Here is a 20,022-nt window from a genome sequence, read left to right on the forward strand (position 1 = left end):
GATGAAACTATTCTTTTTTCTAACTAATCCAAATCTTGTAAATCTGTGTATGCTATTAGCTTGCCTTCCAATCTACCTGAAAAGCAGAACAATGCCCCTAACAAAAATATAGAGTGCAAATTCAAGGCGCATAGGATTGCCTCTGAGGATGGACTCCAGTGTGATAAAGGTTGAGGTGATATATGGCCTTGGACACCAATTCTTTCAAATCAGGATGTTGTGCAACCACAGTTCGGTCTGCCCCCTCAAGGGCAGTCAAAACCCTAGCTTGTTCTAAAGCCTCGTTATCACCGGAGTGTATAGCAAGGTAGCAGAGCAGGATCACTCCGTGCAGCTGCGTCATTTCACTTCTAAGCAATCTCATCAAAGGTGGAACACCATTGAACCCAATTATCGATTTTGAATGGTCCATACAAAGAAAATTCTCCGGAGATGCAAACTTCTGCAAGGCAATGGCAGCTTCCATTGCCACTTCTTGATCCTTATTAGCTAGCTGTGTCACCAAAGGACCAATCACTCGAGTCTCCCTTGCTGGGAAAGTCCTTGCTAATGAACCAATTGATTTAATAGCAGGAATTTGCAATGTAGGACTATCCAATTCCTTGATCACCCTCAAAAGCTGATCAATAACAGCCTTAGCTGCAAGTGAATTCGTCTTAAAAGCTGCCCGTCTAAGATCAGAATTGGATTCGGCAGCGGCTGTGATCTCCATTATTGTCATCAAACAATTATACTGTAATTCGCCTTGCTCCTTCTCCACCAACTTAGCCAGGCAAAGCAGTCCTTTTGTCTCAGTTATCCTCCTACTATTAGAAACACTCCCTTTAGCAAGCATCCACAAAGCTTCAGTGCCATTAATTTTCAACTGAATTTTCACTTCAGGCTTCTCATTTTCCCTTTCTTTCCTATGATTCCCTCCCCTACTACTCCCTTCCATATGCAAATTAGAATAGGAATTGGTATAGGGTCGATAACTGTAATTCCTCGAATTCGACCCAATCGAAGAATTTTTCTCCATTTCTTTATTAATCTGAACTATAGAATGAATGCTTTGCTTACCCATCTGTGTCCTAGAATCTTCCACAAATGTCTCAAATGACAACAAAGTCACCAACGGCCTAATCACATTCTCTCTGGCGAAATCCTCTTGCGCTACCGGATCATGCTCCGCCATTCTCGCTACCAATTTCGCTACCGGAATTTGAACCTTCATAGGAGAATCTCCCAACACTTGCACCACAATTGGAACCCCCATTTCATCAACAATACTCCTAACTCTTTCGTGCTCATTTGCTAAAACAAAAAGCGCATTAGCCGCCGCGATTTGCGCTTCCGTTGAGGAGCTTTCTTTAAGAAGTTTTAGTAAAGGAGGGACGCCGCCTTCTTCGACGGTTATTTTTTTGTTTCGGTCGTTGTCTTGAGCGAGGGAAGCGAGGTTGTTGGCGGCTTCGATGCGATCGGTTAATTCGCCCATTTGCACAGTTGCGATGTAAGACCAGACCCACGAAATAATCGGGTCGTTGCTGGCGATTGGAGGGAGGGAAAGGAAGATTCCACTCGAAGTCCCGTTGTTTTCGGTGTCGAGGACGCCCATGAGCCATTTCATGTCGCCGATGGAAGCGTCTAGAAGGTTTAACACTTTGCGGAACTCGGTGGCGCTCGTGATTCTCACAACTCGACGCAAGATGCTCTGCCGCTTGCACTTTCGGACTAAAGTGAGGGCTCGCTCTAGGTTTTTGGAAACCTCGGAGATTAACCGGCGAATAGGGCGTTCGTAGAGGGATTGAACCGAGGTGGTGAACCTGACCAGGGTTCGAAGCATTTGGGAAAGCCGATCCACTTGCTTGGCAACCTCCCCGCATTCGGCTTTAAGCGACCCGGCTTCGTCCGCCGCCGAGCGAACTCGCTCCGCTAGCCAAATCGGATAGGACAGCTCGTCCTCGATACGCTTCTCCTCCGCCGATCCCATCATCAACTGAATCAGGTAAAGAAAATTAAAAAGTAGTTGTCTTGGTATTCCTGTTTTTGTAGGTGAGTCACAGAGGCGAGTGAAGAGTGAGTTAGGGGGTATGAGGGAAAATCTAGCGCTGTTTTGGAGATGAGTCAGGAGGGGACTGAGGATGGAGCTTTGATCATTCTTCGCATGTTTGTTGTGTCTAGTCAGCGTAGCTGCAGCTGACGTTTTTTTGTTGTTTTGCAGTCCTAGGCTTCTTGGGAATTGTGCTGTTTTATGACAATTATATTAGTGTTACAATTGCAATTTGGATGAAGCGCGTGAGAGGGGGAACTAGCCAGGAAAAGAGCCTGAAGTTACAAGGAGATGACGAGTCAATTCAACGTCGATTCCGACTCAAGTCTGAAAATTCTTCCTTCCTTGTCATTTATTTTACTAGTGTTACAGACGTGGTTTGGGAAGCACAATTTTGTACAATTAATTAATTTTAGGACCAACGGACAGAGGAGGTTTCGCCATATTTATTTATTTATTTATTTATCATGAAACGACAAAAATCCGAGATTCTTTCCTGGTTGACTGACCAGACCATTGTTGTAAAAGATGACGATGACGATGGCAATCCAAGACCTGTTCATTGGTGACCACGCAAATTTACTACCCCAAGCCCCAAAGGCAAGGGGTTTACTGTCTTGAATCTTTATTCCGGGTTATTTCCATTCCCACGTATGACGCACTCACTTTTCAAATCTCTTGTAATAGATAAGATTTGAATATTTTAAATAGACTCTTCATTTTAGAATTCCCCTGAATGAGATTAGTCTCTGCCCTGCGGAATGGAATGGGGAATACAAGTCGTGTCGTTTTCATTTAGCAATTATAAATCAAGTCATCTTTTCATAACTCACCCTTTGTCAAGCAGCCCAGCACGATCCAATTTGATCACCGCAAAACGCTGCAATCAGCGTTAAAAAAAGGATCTTCATGGAGACAACATAATCAGGCAAGAATTCTATTATTCAGAGGTACAGAGTCGGACATTATGATTCTGTAACAGTATAAAATAGTACATTATTTATGAATCTATTTTTGCAATGACGGACTGGAGGTGGACTCGCTGAATTTGCTGCTGACAGTTGCCAGGCCTCCAATAGTTTACTAGGATACGAGGGCAGTTCAAATATTTAGTGAACCTTAAGCACATACAAATACGAATGCTGAAGCAGTCTGTACGTACTCAGATGCTTTTTTAGTACCTAATAATGTGGGGGTCAATGGCTCAATTATATGACCCTTACCGACATATTGCTGAGGATAATCATACAAAAGATCAATTCAGAGCTTAGCTATTATCCCGTTTTGGATAGGCTTTGTTGCAATGTCATTGTCCTTGAGCTCCAGATCAGTTGCGCTAGGAGGAACATCAACCGCTGGTGAGCAGTTAAAGAAACCGTGTGGCTGCATTACAAATAGCAAACCATAAGAAAGATCGTGCTTCTATCAATCAAGCTGTAAATTGTGTTGGGACTTGTTTTGTTTTTCCTGCATAGCATTTCCAAACACAAATAGCAACTATGCAAGCTCAAATGCATTCTTGCAGTCTATTGCAAGGGTGGGACATGATAATCCATCACTCCCATCCCATACTAAGGCTGTCAAAGAGAAATGTGCATTGGGCTCAAATGCGTCTTCCCGTCTTACACTCTGCTAAGAAGCTTTTGATGGAACTCGAAAAAATCACAAACACTATCATGAGCAGGTTATTCATTTTACACATAATGTTTAAAACGCAAACCTATCACGATAACAAATGATTCTCAAAGGAGACTATGCATTTTCAAACTACATACATGGTAACTCAGAGAGTGAACTCACATGATCCATCTAATATCAGTAACTAATAACTAGTAAAAACATAGGCCATAAAACAAAATCATTAAACTCATATGACATGGTGTAACTCTTAATTAAAATAACATGAGTAAAAATTAAGAATTATCAGGAAAAAAAATGTGAATATATTCTTTTACGAAGATTCAGTCAAGCCTGTCAGAATGTATGCTATTAGGATGAGTGTATACCATGAGCATAAAACCAATGCGTTCCACTGGCATGACAGGCCAGTCTTCCAACCGAGGAACATGTGTCACTCCAAAGACATACCTAGACATAATTTCCAATATAATTAGATATCGTAATAGATTGATTTGTTCTAAACTACCCTGTTCTCTGAATAAACACAAGTTAATATTAGATGATAGACTTGATAAATTAAAATACCAAAGGCAAACATACATGATACACACCAAGATGCCTGTGAATGCATATGAAGTAATTTGAACTGATTTTTTAATTAAATTCAAACATAAATGATCACTTTATTCCTTAGAGAAAGATATGTCAGATACTAACCACAAAACTATATCAGCTTCTTCCAATGACCGATTCTTCTTAACCCATGTAGCTAATCCCTCCCCAACACGTGGATTTTGATTGGGAAACTCTCCTCCAGGATACATTTCTTCACGTGCATAGGGTGTGACCCAAAGGTTATGTTTCAAGAAAGCAGCACGTCTTAGAAATTTTGCCTCAGAGCCAGCCAGTGGCAGACAATTTGAACCAGGTACTAGTTTGAAACCTGTTAGTTGCCCAGTCCTGTTGACATTTCTTGTGTTTCTAACCTATGAAAATAGCAAGTACAGTCGAGGGATCAATTTGTTGAACTGTATAGAAGAGGAGCCATGTTCCAAATAGACAAATAGATTGCCAAAAATCACAAATTGTTACACTACCAAAATAAGATAACACAAAATTACAAGAACTCTTTTAACATATCATTAACAAAAGTGAGGATAGATATGTGCTAGCATCCATGCACCCAGCTGCCTAAGAGAGCTCCTATACATAATTTATGCAAGAACAAAGGCATAAAAACTTAAGACTACAACATAAAACTGGTCAGAGCCATTGACTGATCAGATTTTAGAGACAATAAGGAACAGAAGGAACCTATATGCTAAGCCCCAATCAAAAGGAATACCAATAAGATGGTTACAATCCAATAACTAAAAGCTAGTACCCATTTTAAACTTGATGGCAATGTCAAAGGTCACACAATCTAGATTATTGGAAACTTGTATATAATCCCTACAACCAAATGCTAGCTACTATTTTAAATGCAATGGCAACATGAAAGCTCCGCTCATTCTACATAAGTGGAGAAGTCAGCTCCATTTCTTTCACAAGATCTGGTTAGTTGGAAAAGTTACAAGTTTCTATTGCATAATTGATGGGTGATAAGATTCAGAGTAAAAAATACTCAAACTTACTGGACTCATGGTAAAGCAACTCTCAAACAATTACAACATCTCACCTTCCACACAACATTCTGAAAATCCTAGACACCACTCAAAACGCATATCCTTGCAATTTGGACCAGGAAGTGTAGGAAAAATTACTTACAATCCAGTGACGTGCACTCAATGGATTACAATCACGCATTGCTTGCAGTTCAGATCTGAGAAGTTCCTCTTCAGCATAAAATGCATTATTATGAACATTATCCTTCCCTGGTTCTTCAACTTTAAGATTCACCTCAACAACCTGTAAGAATGTATACATTTCTTAGTATTGCATGAACTTCCATTGAATAAACCCTAACTTTCTTGCTAAAGGAGCAAACAACAATGAAAAAGTCACTGCGATGATCATTGTTAACTTTTTTTGCAAGTTTAAATTTAAGTTACAACTGTCATGAACATGTTATGACAAATATAACACTATCATAGGATGCATTACAGACAGCATTTGTTAGTGTAATAAAGGAGCCAAAGCATAATAAAGGAATAATAACACAACTTACTTGATTAAATGCTTCACCAGGTTTACAATCAACTGCCATGTCCATGCGAGCCACAAAAAAGTGTTGATGAACAGGGGCATATAGTCCAGGAGCAATAGTGGTGCCATATTTTCGTGTTTCACCAGGCTGCAATGCTCCTAAGCTGAGAATCCCAGTGAGTTTAACCTCAGCTTCAATTTTACCATCCTAAAACAAGATGTATCATCAAAATTTTAAGTAACACAACTTTCAAAGTGAGGGGAAATTTACCACTATAAAGCTGAAGAAGATGGCATTGGACCATTAGATAGAACAAAAAAATATACATGACTATTTACAAGCATCCCTCATTCCAAGGACAACCCAATAAAAGAAAGGAGTGAAATATTCCTACCGTTGCTACTCAGGAAGCTTGCCTTATTAACCAGAGGCAGGCCTCACAAATAGATAAGAAGAGATATTAGTTTATCAGAACAAAGACATTTATGATAGCCAATTCATGCAAAGCAAAAAAAAGTCCCAGCAGACACCAACTTGCCTGATAAAAATGCCAGAAAAACCCATACTCATAGTTAGCCACAGTACATACAAAAGACACTGTTAGCCTTCTTGACCGTCGAACTTCTGCTAAACCTGTTCTCCAATCTTGATGCTTCCATAAGATCCCATGATCCTCTTCATGCAAACAAACACAATTCTCAATTGTTTCAACACCTCCAGTGAAATTTGTAAAATGAGCATCAAAGTACTTGATATATCCCAAACAATCACAACCCTACAACAGATAAGTTACGGCAAATCAGGGGAAATTCAACTTAAATTAATGAAATGGAAGATCTATATGAAACTTTAACATGAAAACAAAAACCACAAAAGAAGTGCCAAACCTTTTTAAGAGAATGTGCATTTTTACCCAGCCCATCTTCTCCTGCATCAAATGCATTCTTCCTATAATGCGGATCATTTGGATCTCCATAAGGAACCACCATTTCAACAAAACTTAATCTATGGGCTACAGGCCTCCGACCACGATTACCATCAACATAAGCAACAGAATAGATTACCAGACCCTCCCTAGGAGTGAAACCAATCCGGAAATTCCACTGAAACCAGAAATTAAAATAAAATTGATGTTACTACAACATGTTGAACTGATAAAACTTATAAATATAGTTTCACAAGCAAGCACCTTCTGCCATTCAATAAATTTCCCATTAACACGAAAGCTGGGACCTTCAGGCTGAATGATTTGTAGTGGTTTCACATCACTCCGATCAACACCTCCCCGTGTTTCACCAGCCGTATAATTTCTTAAAGGATCAGCTGGTGGAAGGGGAACAAGTTTACGGTCTTCAAATTCAATTACCACCATATTTTGCATGTCAACAAGAACATGGATTCCCTCAACTGGACGAGCATAACCATTTTCCATGGGGCAGTCACTCTCAGTTCTGCAGAAGATAAGTGGTTTAGCAAGTCTTCGGCTAGGAGCATCAGCATTGCTATGATAACCCACACACCTATAGAAAAAGGCAAGGCACAATATTGTTTTAAGGGTAAGAAACTTGCACATGATTTTATAGAACATCCATGTGAAAGAAATCTAAATATGATCACTGACCAGGGATCAACCATCACAAGATCCATATCCTCAATGCCCCTCTTCTTCATTGCCTCTCGAAATGGAGGGAAGTCCTTAACAACAGCTTCACATTCAGCATATTCCATAGCATCCTATAATTTGAGAAGGACGTTGACAAAGAAACATGCCAGTTATAGATTTATAGACATGTTGGGTGCAAAAACCATAATAGGGGACAAACACAACACAGATTAGCAGGTAATTAAACAAACAATATCCAATCCATATAAATAACTAAACAAACATATATCAAGACTTGGTCACTTATAGAAAGTGTTCTGATAGCATTTTGTGGACAGTGGACCTACTCCAATTTTGCTGAGTGCATCTGTAGTCTGCACCTACTGGCTTTCTGTTGATAGTCATGATCTTGTCAAAAGAACACAATACTGGCATTCTAAAGAAGCGGTTTCATATAGATCTTGATGAGAACCGCTATACAAAATCCAATTGAATCAAAGGAAGTTCTTTCAACACAGAACTTTGAGACACAGTCTAAATTATAGTCACAATTAATCAGCACCTATGACATCACTTTTAGATTCTTAAAAGAGAAAACACATATTTACCATGGGAGGTTGGACATTTGGAACAACTTTAGATGAAATGACTTTGCCCCTGTGGTGGCCTCCTCGAGTTGCAGCATGAACTTCTGACAACTCAACAGTCCATATACTTGTCTCATTGGACCTTTTGTTGTACACAACAAGTCTTGCTTGTCGGGGAGGAAGTTTACTAGGAATGAGAGGTCCACCCTTTGTCCTGGGAAGTAATGAAGGCTGGAAAGGAGGGAAGAAATATGCATCTGCCAATGCAACAACATGTTTATCTGGTTCTACCAAAACCACTTCAATAAAGCGCATGCTATCTCTCACCTAAAGAAAGAAAATACATATTTCATTTCTTCCATAGAAAAAAGAGCTTAAATGAATTTCTCACTAAAATGATAGCACAAAAGATTGAAGCTGCAATTCAGGTCAAACATAGCTTAAAATTTTTTACCTCAGGGGTTGCGCCAGCTGCCCTCACAGTTGCCACTGCCACTGAGATTTCAGCAGCAGACAATGGATCCAAAGGATGGCTGGTTTGAGCCCTTGGCATGATTGAAATTCCTATGCAACAAAATCACCAATTTTAACAAGAAACACATAATCCGAATAATGCCAGCCAATAGGATAGACAGAGAAATGCTAAGTTCAGAACTCAATAGCAGACTAGTAGTAAATTATGGAATTTTGGTATTATATAATAGTTTCCTTCGACGATCAATTTGAAGAAATAAAATGAAACCAAGTCACAAGCGTCTTCAGATGCATGACATCAAAGAAATAATATAAAACCGATTTATATATATATATATATTTATTTAAAAAACAAGCGTATAGGAAGAGGAAGGAAAATCAAAAACATATTCTTTAATAGCAAAGAAAATGTTGTGAAGTTAAAGAAAAAAAATGCAAAATTCTTACTTGGGACCCAAAAAGACAAAGACCTTCCCTTCTTTGACTTCATCTTATCAACTACATAGCTTTCGTAAATAGAGCTTGCCAATTTCTTGCAAACTCGAAACAACCAGGAGGAAAAAGACCAGGCAAATATTTTGCAATATAGCATTCATAACAAAGAAAAAAAAAGTAGAGGATTATCCAACTACACTGAAGAAAAAGATAAGTCAATTATTTTGAACAGTGTTTAAAGTTTAAACCTTTGGTAGTAGCGATCTTAGCAGCGGAAGGATCCGAGATGGGCTCAACAGGGCGGATCAAGGTTGCCATGGAGGCTGTCTTTGGGATGGGATCCTCAGACGGGACTGGCCCAGAGCCGACTGCAAGACTCCAATTCTGCAAAACCTCGGTAGAGGAGGAAGAAGAAGATGAAGAGGTCTTCTTGCTGACGTCGTCGTTGGTTTTGGGAATGCAACAAGGCGTCGCCTTTTCCTGAGTTGAGGCCATTGCAAAGGGTTAGCAACCTCACCGTATCCACCGTAGTATTTGTCACAATAGTATTCTACTGACATACAGCAAATACTATGCGTCTGTTTTCGTGTTTTCTTTTTTTATTCTGAGCTTCTAACCTTCCACTCGAAAAGCTTTGTATTATTCTCTCGCTGCCCGGATCAACCCAAATGGGAAACGATAATGAAAAATGGTTTTGCTTGCAGTTGCAGATCGGTTTAAGACAAAAAGAGGAGCATTAGTTTTCAAGTGAAAGACGAAAACAAAGCAGAAGTGGGCTTAGTTTTGGTACTTTGGTTGGCTGGCTTGCTTGCTTTATAAAGAAAAGTACACCTTAGGACAGAGCATGGACTTTTACTACAAGACAAAGTCAAAAACAAAAGTGGAGTTCCTCCCTGGGAGTATTGTTCATTCCTCTGATCGTTTTCTTCATTATAATCACTATATGAATTCAAAAATTGACTAAACCGTAGAAATTTGAATAAACAAAATACTAGTGAAAAACGTGAGGGATGGGATTGACAATAGTAAGATTCGAATAGGATATGGTACTATGCCTTTTGGCTTATTTTCTTTCTAAATTATGATTTTTTAAGAGATATTTTTAAAAATAATTCTCTTTATAATTTTAACTATTTTTAATCAAATTGAACAAAATTACCCTTAATGAATTTATACGTCATGTACAAAAATATATTATACATCATGATTAGATTATTACAAGTCATATGTAAAAACATGTGACACGCTATGTACAAAAACATGTGATACGTCATATACAAAAATATGTGACACGTCATGGTTAGGTTGTTACACATCATATTAAAAAAATACTGTTGTTATACATCATGTACAAAAACATGTTACACGTCATGGTTAAAAAAGATTGTTACACGTCATGTTGAAAAAAAAATACTGTTGTTACACACCATGTTGAAAAAATATTATTATTACTCGCTATATTTGAAAACATTTTGTTACACTTTAATGTCTAAAATGTTGTTGTTACTTACAAACCAAAACTTCAAATCCTCTAAACTCTTTTCATTTTTTTTGACAATTTGACACCGATTAAAATGTTTCTAACATATTTTCATAAATCAAAACATAAATTTTTTTTATCTAAAACACCTATTTCAACTAAAAATAAAAAAAAATTCTTTGAAAGCCTAGGTTTATATATTTTAATTTTTTGAGTTTATTGGTGTCTAGGTCCCGAATTGATTCAATTAAAAGCTATTTCAAACATCTATGATCATTTCTGCCATTTTAGTTTTACCCAAAATATCTAAAAATCAAAATTTTCAAATAGCCACCTACCCAAGCACATCAAAACCATTGCTTAGTGTCTTGAAAGCACAAGAAAGAGAAATATGAAAATGCGATAGAGAGAAATTGGAAGCATAGTAGACGAATGCCGAAAAGAGAAATCGATAAAATTTGAGAGACTGGGATGGTGAGAGAGAGAAATCAAAAACACAAATTGAGAGAAATTGTGATGAATGGTTTAATTTATTTGAAATAGTTTTAAGAGCATTTTTGTCAAGTCATAGCTAAATATGGCTAAACACAGTTAAATTTATTTTGATAGTTATTTTTAAAATGTCCTTATCAAGAAAGACTATTTCTCATAATTTTCTCATTTTTTAACTTTGGAAATTTTACGTTAAGCACGTGTATAATTGTGTTTACTTTTTATATTCATCCAATAACTTATGAAATTAAGTATGTATGTTTGTGTAATAAAACAGATTGGAAATGGAATAGCTATTTTGTAAAAATAAAATAAAGGATCATCGATATGCACTTTTTGTGATCAGATCTAATCAAAGAATGTCGGATTTGACGTTTTTGCTTCTAAATATGGTCGAGGAGCACTAGATTTGACGCTTCCACAACCAAATGCAATAAGAGGTATCGAATCTGACTTTTTCACAATCTAATTTGGATGGAGAGCGCCAAATCGACGGTTCTGCTACTAAATCTGATAGCGAAAATACCAATATCGTCGTCCGTTATCACTTTTCACCACCTTCTACTGTCTTTCGCAATGGAGGAAATTTAGTGAAAGAAGAAGAAAGGCAAATGGCAGAGAAAAAAAATCAAGAGAAACGAATAAATTCTAAAGAAAATTGTGAGAAATAACATTCCTTATAAGCTCAATTCAAAAATATCATTTTTTATAATTTTAACTATTTTTAATCAATTTTTGGCATGACTTGATAACAATACCCTTTTAAACAATTTCAAACAAGTTAAAATGGTTTCAGTTTTCTCTATCCCATCATCCAGATAAAAATTTTAAAATTAAATCTCAATTTCTCTCTCTGGTCAAATACTGTCAATCTTGCCATTCGGAGATGACATCAAGTTCTTTCTTATTTTATTTTATTTTTTTAGATAATGGATCTTGGGGTTCTCAAGGACGATGAACAACGATTTTACTCTTCTATGGTGATTGCGGTAGTATGATGAATTTGGTAATTGGATGCTTTTTGGTGATGACTTGTTTTGAAACGTGTGTTGCAATCGAGATGCCTGTGTTGATGAGTTGGATCAGATTGGTTAAGATGATGGGCTCAGGGAAAAGAAATAGCTGAAGTATTTTTGATGGGTTTTATAGTGGTTCACGATTTTGTTGTATCTGGGATTGGGATGATTGTTAAGCATGTTTGCTGGAGATTTTGATTTTTTTTATAGGATTTTGAATTGAAATTGTTCAAGGAATATTTTATAAAGGGAGTATATTTTGTTTTTGCATAAGGGGAGTGAGCAAGGCTCTCCCGATAGGGATTTATTTTGTCTTGCTTTGGAAGGTTTTGGAGTTTTGTAACCTATCTTTTATGAAATGCATAATTTCATGGCTTAGCAAAAAAAAAGTACGTGTTTTAGATTCTTGAGTTTATTGGTTTATTTACAGAATCTCAAAATTAAAGAATTGAAGTTGATTAGACTGGTTTTTAAGTATTGCGAAACTAATTTTTAGGTATTATGTGACTTAATCACTGCATGACTGGTTTTTAGGCATTACGTGACTAATTTTTAAGTAATGCCTAAGTCACACAATGCTTTACTAACTAGTCACGCAATGTTTTATTAACAAGTCATGCAATGCCTTACTAACAAGTCACGCAATGCCTATCAACTAGCCACGCAATACCTTATTAGAAACTAGTCACACAATGCTTTATTAGAAACTAGTCACACAATGCTTTATTAGAAACTAGTCACGCAATGCCTTATCAAAAACTAGTCACGCAATCCCTATCAACTAGTCACGCAATGCCTTATCAGAAGCTAGTCATGCAATGTCTTATCAAAAACTAGTCACGCAATGTCTTATCAAAAACTAGTCACGCAATGCCTTATCAGAAACTAGTCACGCAATATCTTATCAAAAACTAGTCACGTAATGCCTTAAGTCAGTCACGCAATGCCTAAAAACTAGTCACATAATTCTAAAAAATCACCAAAACTACTGAATTCCATTTGACAAGATCAACAACTTCAAATGATACACTATATTCCATTTAACAACATAATTAACGAATATGAATACTCAAAATATTCAAAGTTTTTCTTCATATATAAAAAATCACTCTAAAATACTTCAAAATGCTCAAAACGCTTACAGATTTTCTTCTTGTATCAAAACTTACTCCAAAATGCTCAAAATGCTTAAACGTTTTTCTTTTTGATAAGGAATACTCCAGAGATGAATAGTCTGGTGAGGAAAACTAAAAAAATATGAGGCAGTTTGAGGTACAAACCTAAACATACTTAACCAATTAATAGGTTTCGGGTTAAGACCCGAAGCCAAATAAATATGTCGATTTCATTAAGGGTAATTTTGTTCAAATTTTAATTCTCTTGGCTAAAAACAGTTAAAATTATGGAGAGATCTATTGTCAGAAACACGTTATGCATAGGGCCCATTTAAAAAAAGAACTCTAAATTCTAATTTATATTGTATAATAATTTTTGTAATTGATGGAAGATGTTTTTGTCTATTAACATTTTTAACTTATTTCTTGCCTTTAAGAATATTCATCACTAGCCCTTACCAAGGTAGTTAGTAATTGCTATTCCCTCCCTGAATGGATATTCCTTCTAAACAAATAAAACTTTAAAAAAGATTAGGAACAGAAATGAATATCTATATAGGAAAGAATGACTATTCTATTTTCCCAATCAAACGTGTTGTAACTAATTTGAAGTGACTTATAACATTATACTAGTAACTTGTATAATTTTTTAATCATATTATATGTTTTTTCCTGCATAATGTTTGAAAAAAATCCTTGGACTATTTTAAGAAAAATCAAATAAATTTTTATTTTTTTATTACTTCAATTAAGTTTATATATTTTTTTATTAAATAAACTTTTATAATTAATTATTGATTAGTTGTCATTAATTAAAATACTACTTATTATTTTATATTAACGTGAAGGGTGAAAAATGTTATATAACTATGTTATCATGCTTCATCATTTTCTATTATAATATATGAGTATGTCCGGTCAGTACTGCGTGACATATTATAACTAATGACACTTTGACTAACAACAAGTAATTAACCATATGAGGAAATTACGAGGAATAGTCTTTCTTGATAAAAACATTTTAAAAATAACCATCAAAATAAATTTAATTGTTTTTAGCCATATTTAGTTATGACTTGACAAAAATACCCTTAAAACTATTTCAAATAAATTAAACTATTCATCACAATTTCTCCCCATTTGTGTTTCTGATTTCTCTCTCACCATCACAATCTCTCAAATTTTATCGATTTTTCTCTTCGACATTCGTCTGCTATGCTTTCGATTTCTCTCTCCCGTATTTTCATAGTTCTCTTTTTTGCGCTTTCAAGACACCAAGCAATGGTTTTAATGTGCTTGGGTGAGTGGCTATTTGAAAATTTTGATTTTTAGGTATTTTGGGTAAAACTAAAACGGTAGAAATGATTACAGATGTTTGAAATAGTTTTTAATTGAATCAATTCGGGACCTAGACACCAATAAACTCAAAAAATTAAAATTTATAAATCTAGATTTTCAAAGGAAATTTTTTTATTTTTAGTTGAAATAGGTGTTTTAGATAATAAAATTTATATTTTGATTTATGAAAATATGTTAGAAACACTTTAATCGATGCCAAATTGTCAAAAAAAAAAAAAACGAAGAGAGTTGAGAGGATTTGAAGTTTTGGTTCGTAAGTAACAACAACATTTTAGATATTAAAGTGTAGCAAAATATTTTTGAATATGGCATGTAACAATAATATTTTTTCAACATGGTGTGTAACAACAATATTTTTTTTTCAACATAGCGTGTAACAACCTTTTTTAACTATGGTGTGTAACATGTTTTTGTACATGGCGTGTAATAATAGTATTTTTTTAACATGACGTGTAACAATCTAACCGTGGCGTGTCACATGTTTTTATACATGACATGTCACATGTTTTTGTATATGACATGTCATATGTTTCTGTACATGGTGTGTAACGACTTAACCATGGTACGTCACATGTTTTTGCACATGAAGTGTAACAACCTGATCATGACGTGTAATATATTTTTGTACATGATGTGTAACATCATAACGTGTAATTTTATTAAGAGTAATTTTGTCCAACTTGATTAAAAATAATTAAAATTATAAAGAGGGTTATTTTTGAAAACATCTTATCTTTAAGAGTTATTTTTAAAAATACCTCTAATCATATTGTACCTAACGTAATAAAAAAATAAAAATTTATTTAAATTATCTTAAATAATTTATTTTTTTTAAAAAATACTATATTTTTTTAATCAAATTTAATCAAATAACATAATTTGTTCTCAGTTAGACTCTTATTTTACTAAAAAACCAAAGGATTGTTAAAGCATGAAGTCAAGATCTCTACTAGCCCTTAGTTTCGATGAAAATCTATTAAAAAAGTTGATGATATTTCTAAAGCATAAGCCCAAAATGGCCATTTTAATTTTGCACGATCACCAATGTCATTATCATGCATCACTATGCATCGTCAGTTGATTATTGAATTTAAACAAAATAAAATGACACAGTATGTTGCTTGTAGCAACTGCACCTTATATATAAGCCTTCACATTTTCACAGTAATTGAAATGTACGGCGCACAGCTGGAACACACTGTATTGCAAAAAAACAAGTGCAATTTTGAAGGCATGTTGGCCACACGTCAAGCACTGAAGAAGTTGCTTTCCTACCCCAGACGGCCAATACCTAACCCAACCACTAATCACCCTATGACATCCCAACAATGAATCTGCTCTCCTTTCCCTTTTATGAAAGCCCCCACCCCCCACCCAGCTGGTCGTTTCCCTGCATGATTTGCATGCTGTAAATTTGGTCTCGTGATTAAGACTCACGACCAAAGTATTGAATGACGATAATAAATGGTAATGATAATCCAAGCCAAGTGGGTGTCGTTATTATTGTTTTAGACTTTTGCTGGATATAAAGCTCCAAAGTACACAAAAGCTGGAGAAAGTTAAAGCTCAAAGCAACGGATTCAAACCACGTTGATGGTGGCACGATCCATTGATCTTTAATTCTTGCTTCCTAAAAATTGTTAACATAAATAAAATAAAATGGTAATAAGACATAATCATACCAAAAAAAAAAAACAAGAGTTCTAGGTTTAGCCAGGTTGAGGTATGTTTCGGTATAGAGTGAGTTTATGGGCTTTGTCTCAAATGGGCTAGCTGGACTATTTGATGCCTTAATGTTAGTTAAGTTAAGGCCTAGTTCACTAGCTGGCTGACTGCGTCCCTCAGTCCCTCGAAGCGGCCCCATGCGCCAAGGCCCAGTTCCACAATTCACTGAGGGCGGTACTGAAACAACGATCACGCCTTCTGACAAGAGACCATTGTCCCCAGACATGAACAGTTCATCGCTTGACAAAAAAAACAAAAGGAAACCAGAAAATTATGATGAAGAATCGAGAAAAAAAAAAGCAGGGAGTTTACAAATGTCGGGCTAGAAAGAAAATAAGAAAAGGATCTTCCATCAGGTGGACCTGTGCAGGCGATAATGCAACATCATTCTAGGCTTTAATTACCGAGCATACCCCTATCATATTTTCCAGGACAAGGATTTTGTCAATTTTTTTGCGGCCGCTTAAGTTCCAGTGCTGTGGCTGGCTCTCATTAACTTCAGCGGCCTGCCACTACAATTCTTCTGTAGCAGGCTTGTGGTAAGTTAAAACTAGTGCTACAAAGTACTAACAGTCGAGGAGAATTTTTTTTTTGTCCCCCGGCTTTTAAACAAGTTATCCAACTATGCATACGTTCAAAGTTCGAATGAAACAATCCAAAAAAGAATCAACTAATTATAGTACTAGCATTGGTTTTGCAAGAGTAACAATGTATATATTCTATTATTGTAGTCTCAGCAGTGTTCTCTTGTCATTACCAGGTTTGAACGTACGAAGACTGAAATCATTCTGCCTATTTGTCTTTCAATCTCCTTTCTTTTGTGACGCACTTCTGTCTGTTTCCCCTTGTTTCCATGTTTTGAGGCTTTTTGAAGTGAAGTGACCATCACCTCATTCAATAATTTAGCACTGAAGACACCTGATCAGATATGGGGTTTCACTGGTAGTTTTTACGACATCGTGAGTTTCACCTTTAACAAGTTTTGATTGCCTAGAAAACCAAAAGCGAACAAGCTCAAAATGATGTAGTTGCTGATAACATTAATTAATTTACATTTTATATACGAGAAGGAAGACAGAAATGATGCTTTTCCTGAAGCCATGGATCTTATATAGGAGTTCCGTGATTGAATATTACGCAATTTATAACATTTGGAAGCTACAGGTTGTTTTACGAGGGTCCAATGGTTTACAACTGAGTCTGCATACGTATTGCTCATTAAGGTCTAGCCTCATTCTGCATATCCATCGCACATTAAGGTCATTTCATTCACAAAAGTTTTAAAAAGAATAGTTAAAACTTGAGAGCAAAAGCGAGATAGGCTTAGTTAATTATTGAATTTTTTTGGGATGGATTTTGGAGTATCTTGATCATGAAAAAAAATCATTATACTTTGTCAAATCTATAAAGATTTGATGGTGTATCTCCAAAGAGGTAACTTTATTGTTATTGTTTTAATAATTGTGAATCTTGAGTTTTGGATTAAAAATTTGAGATATTAAATTTTGTAATTTACTTATTTCTTAAAATAAATTTAATTCCAATTTTGCCCTTAAGTTTTTTTACCTATGTGAAAGGGGGTTTTGTGATAAAGAGAGAGGAAGTATAGCAAATAAGTAAAAAAATGCACAAGGCGATAGAGCAAGATTGGGTTAGTCCTTGAAGCACTAATGTCATAATAAGTGAAGGAAAATATATAAAGTAGTTAGGGGTGGATGGTCCTATAATTATGGGGCTACAGCTTCTCAAAAATTTTAAAAAATTTTATATATTATATATATTTTAGTGACAGTCTCAAAATAAGTTTTTATTTAATAATTAATATAAATAAAGAATAACAAAATAACCTCACAAGCCTCACTCAATTTTATCCTAATTCTTAAATTTCTCTACACCTTTTTCTTTTTTTCTTTTTCTCTTTCACTTTTCTTTTGTCCTTTCATTTTTACTTTACTCATTCTATGTAACTCACCACCGAAATAGACTTTATTCTTTAAGAAAGATTTACGAGCTTGTCAGCTTGGATAAGGAAAAATGGGACCACTTGCTACCATTGTGTGAAATTAAAAGGAGGTAAATTTTTTTTGACTTTTTTTTCTATTTATATTATTTGTTTATTTTTTCATTTCGATTTTATTTGCTTATATGTTTTGAGTTTCCATAAATTTTCTTCTCCAAATTTATACGAACCATCAATCATGTTCTTTTTCCTTCTTTTTTGTCATGTGGGTTTTATCTTTTATCTACCGTGTTTTTCTTTTTACTGTTAAGTGAATTTTATTTTCTATTATTTTAGTCTTTAAAAATTAAAATTATTATGTAATTCTCAAATATAAGTTGTAGTATTGCATTGGTGGCTGTTACTTAAAATTTTATCAATATATCATTTTTTTTAAAGATTAAGGTGAATTTCATTAAACACCAAAACATCAATACAATATGCATTCAACAAATTGCATGTACTAAGCCCATCATAATACAACTACCCTCCCAACACCTCTTGTGCATGTAGAAAGAGCCTCGTTAAAAACCTTCTTACGGAAAAAAGAGTGCCCTTCCATCCATGTATTTCTATTAAAATAAACATTCTTCTAACCCACCAACTCAACAAATAAAGACTACATATAAGATAAATCTTGTAATATTATGGTTCCTCCTTAACTTGGCAACTCCTTGGTAGTATTCCACAATAAATCATCTTCATTTAACAATTTTGCATACTGTGCTAATGAGTGAACAACCTTATTTGCATCTCTTAGGCAATGGACGATAGAAGTACAAGAAAGCATTTACATGTATATTATGCAATCTTCCACTATGTGTCCGACATTACCATTACAACTTTTATTCTACACCCAATGGACAATTTGTTGGCAATCCATTTCAACTTCATGCACTCTAACTCCTCTTTGGTAGCAGACGTGTAATGCCTAGACCATTGCTTTAGTTCAGCTTCATTCACATTTAAACAATGGGAAAACATTTTTGTTCCAATTATAATAGTCCCCCCCTCTTGATTTCTAACTATAAAGCTTGTCCTAACTTTTGCTTCACCATTCACTTGAAAAACTGCTGCGTTTATGTTCAGTTTAGTTATGTTAGGTATTCTCTAGTTTCTTATTCTATCATTTGTTCCAGCCATATTTAGCATGTCGATGAATTGGCATTACAGAATTGCCTTGCCATCTCATATCCCAATTCACCATAATTGTAGGATTAGTTCAGGGTTTACTTAAAAGTTAGGTTATTTCTAACTTTCCAGATGGACCACATCACACATACTATTTCTTCTACTTTTGTCTTTTCAATTGTATCTAATAACCTTTGCATCCGATCCCTAATCGAAGAAAAGTAGCTTGATATATCTTTAATACCCCAACGAGATACATCCTAAACCACTCTTGCAAAATAACAAGTACATAAGCAGTGAAAAGTTGTCTCCTTTTCAATTTCACATAATGGACATCTTGGATCCACATTTATCTTCCTTTTGACAAGCTTTGCTCTAGTTGGTAATGCACCTTTAACAAGTCTCTATGCAAACAGCAGAATCTTGTGAGGAATAATACAAGTCCACAACGTTTTCCATAATTAATTACTATAGTTCGATGAGCTTGCTCCATCATTGCCCACTAGCCAAGAGCAAAGAAGCTTATAGCCTAACTTCACCGTGTATTCACCATCCTTATTATCAAACCATATTTAGCGATCATTTTACTTTTTGATATTGAAAGGAATCGACAAGATTAGCTTGCTACTCATATGGAGGAAAAGAATTCTAAATTTTATTTTAATCCCTTATCATTAGATTTGTGTCTATGAGATTACACACTCTCGTTGAGTCATTAATTGTTTCATCACACATAAGAACTTGTCTAGGGGTGTCATATGGGATCCAACAATCCTTCCTCACCAAAATTTCCCTTCTATCACCCGTTCTC

General features: G+C 35.3%; 2 protein-coding genes across 3 annotated transcripts; both read right to left on the minus strand.

Moving 5' to 3' along the window:
• Window positions 1–10: 10 nt before the first annotated feature.
• ARO4 (armadillo repeat only 4) lies at window positions 11–2,225 on the minus strand. The gene has a single exon (XM_007044714.3). The coding sequence runs from the start codon at window positions 1,970–1,972 to the stop codon at window positions 122–124; it is 1,851 nt and encodes a 616-aa protein (XP_007044776.2). The 5' UTR covers window positions 1,973–2,225; the 3' UTR covers window positions 11–121.
• Window positions 2,226–2,950: 725 nt separating this feature from the next.
• On the minus strand, window positions 2,951–9,708 carry LOC18609545 (spermidine copper dependent amine oxidase 1). Of its 2 annotated transcripts, XM_018115543.2 has the most exons (13): window positions 9,512–9,703; window positions 9,143–9,374; window positions 8,440–8,549; window positions 8,007–8,312; window positions 7,417–7,529; window positions 6,985–7,315; window positions 6,683–6,898; window positions 6,334–6,570; window positions 5,817–6,002; window positions 5,417–5,557; window positions 4,367–4,635; window positions 4,036–4,117; window positions 2,951–3,412 (listed from the first exon to the last, which is right to left on the minus strand). In XM_018115543.2, exons 2-13 carry the CDS (start codon window positions 9,210–9,212, stop codon window positions 3,290–3,292), a joined length of 2,184 nt encoding a protein of 727 aa, XP_017971032.1. In that variant the 5' UTR covers window positions 9,213–9,374; window positions 9,512–9,703; the 3' UTR covers window positions 2,951–3,289. The 2 variants fall into 2 exon arrangements, with proteins under 2 accessions (XP_017971032.1, XP_017971031.1); XM_018115542.2 differs by having other exon boundaries at window positions 9,143–9,708.
• Window positions 9,709–20,022: the final 10,314 nt, after the last annotated feature.

This window comes from Theobroma cacao, chromosome 2, assembly GCF_053813885.1.
Source record: "Theobroma cacao isolate CCN51 chromosome 2, ASM5381388v1, whole genome shotgun sequence".
Lineage (NCBI taxonomy): Eukaryota > Viridiplantae > Streptophyta > Magnoliopsida > Malvales > Malvaceae > Theobroma > Theobroma cacao.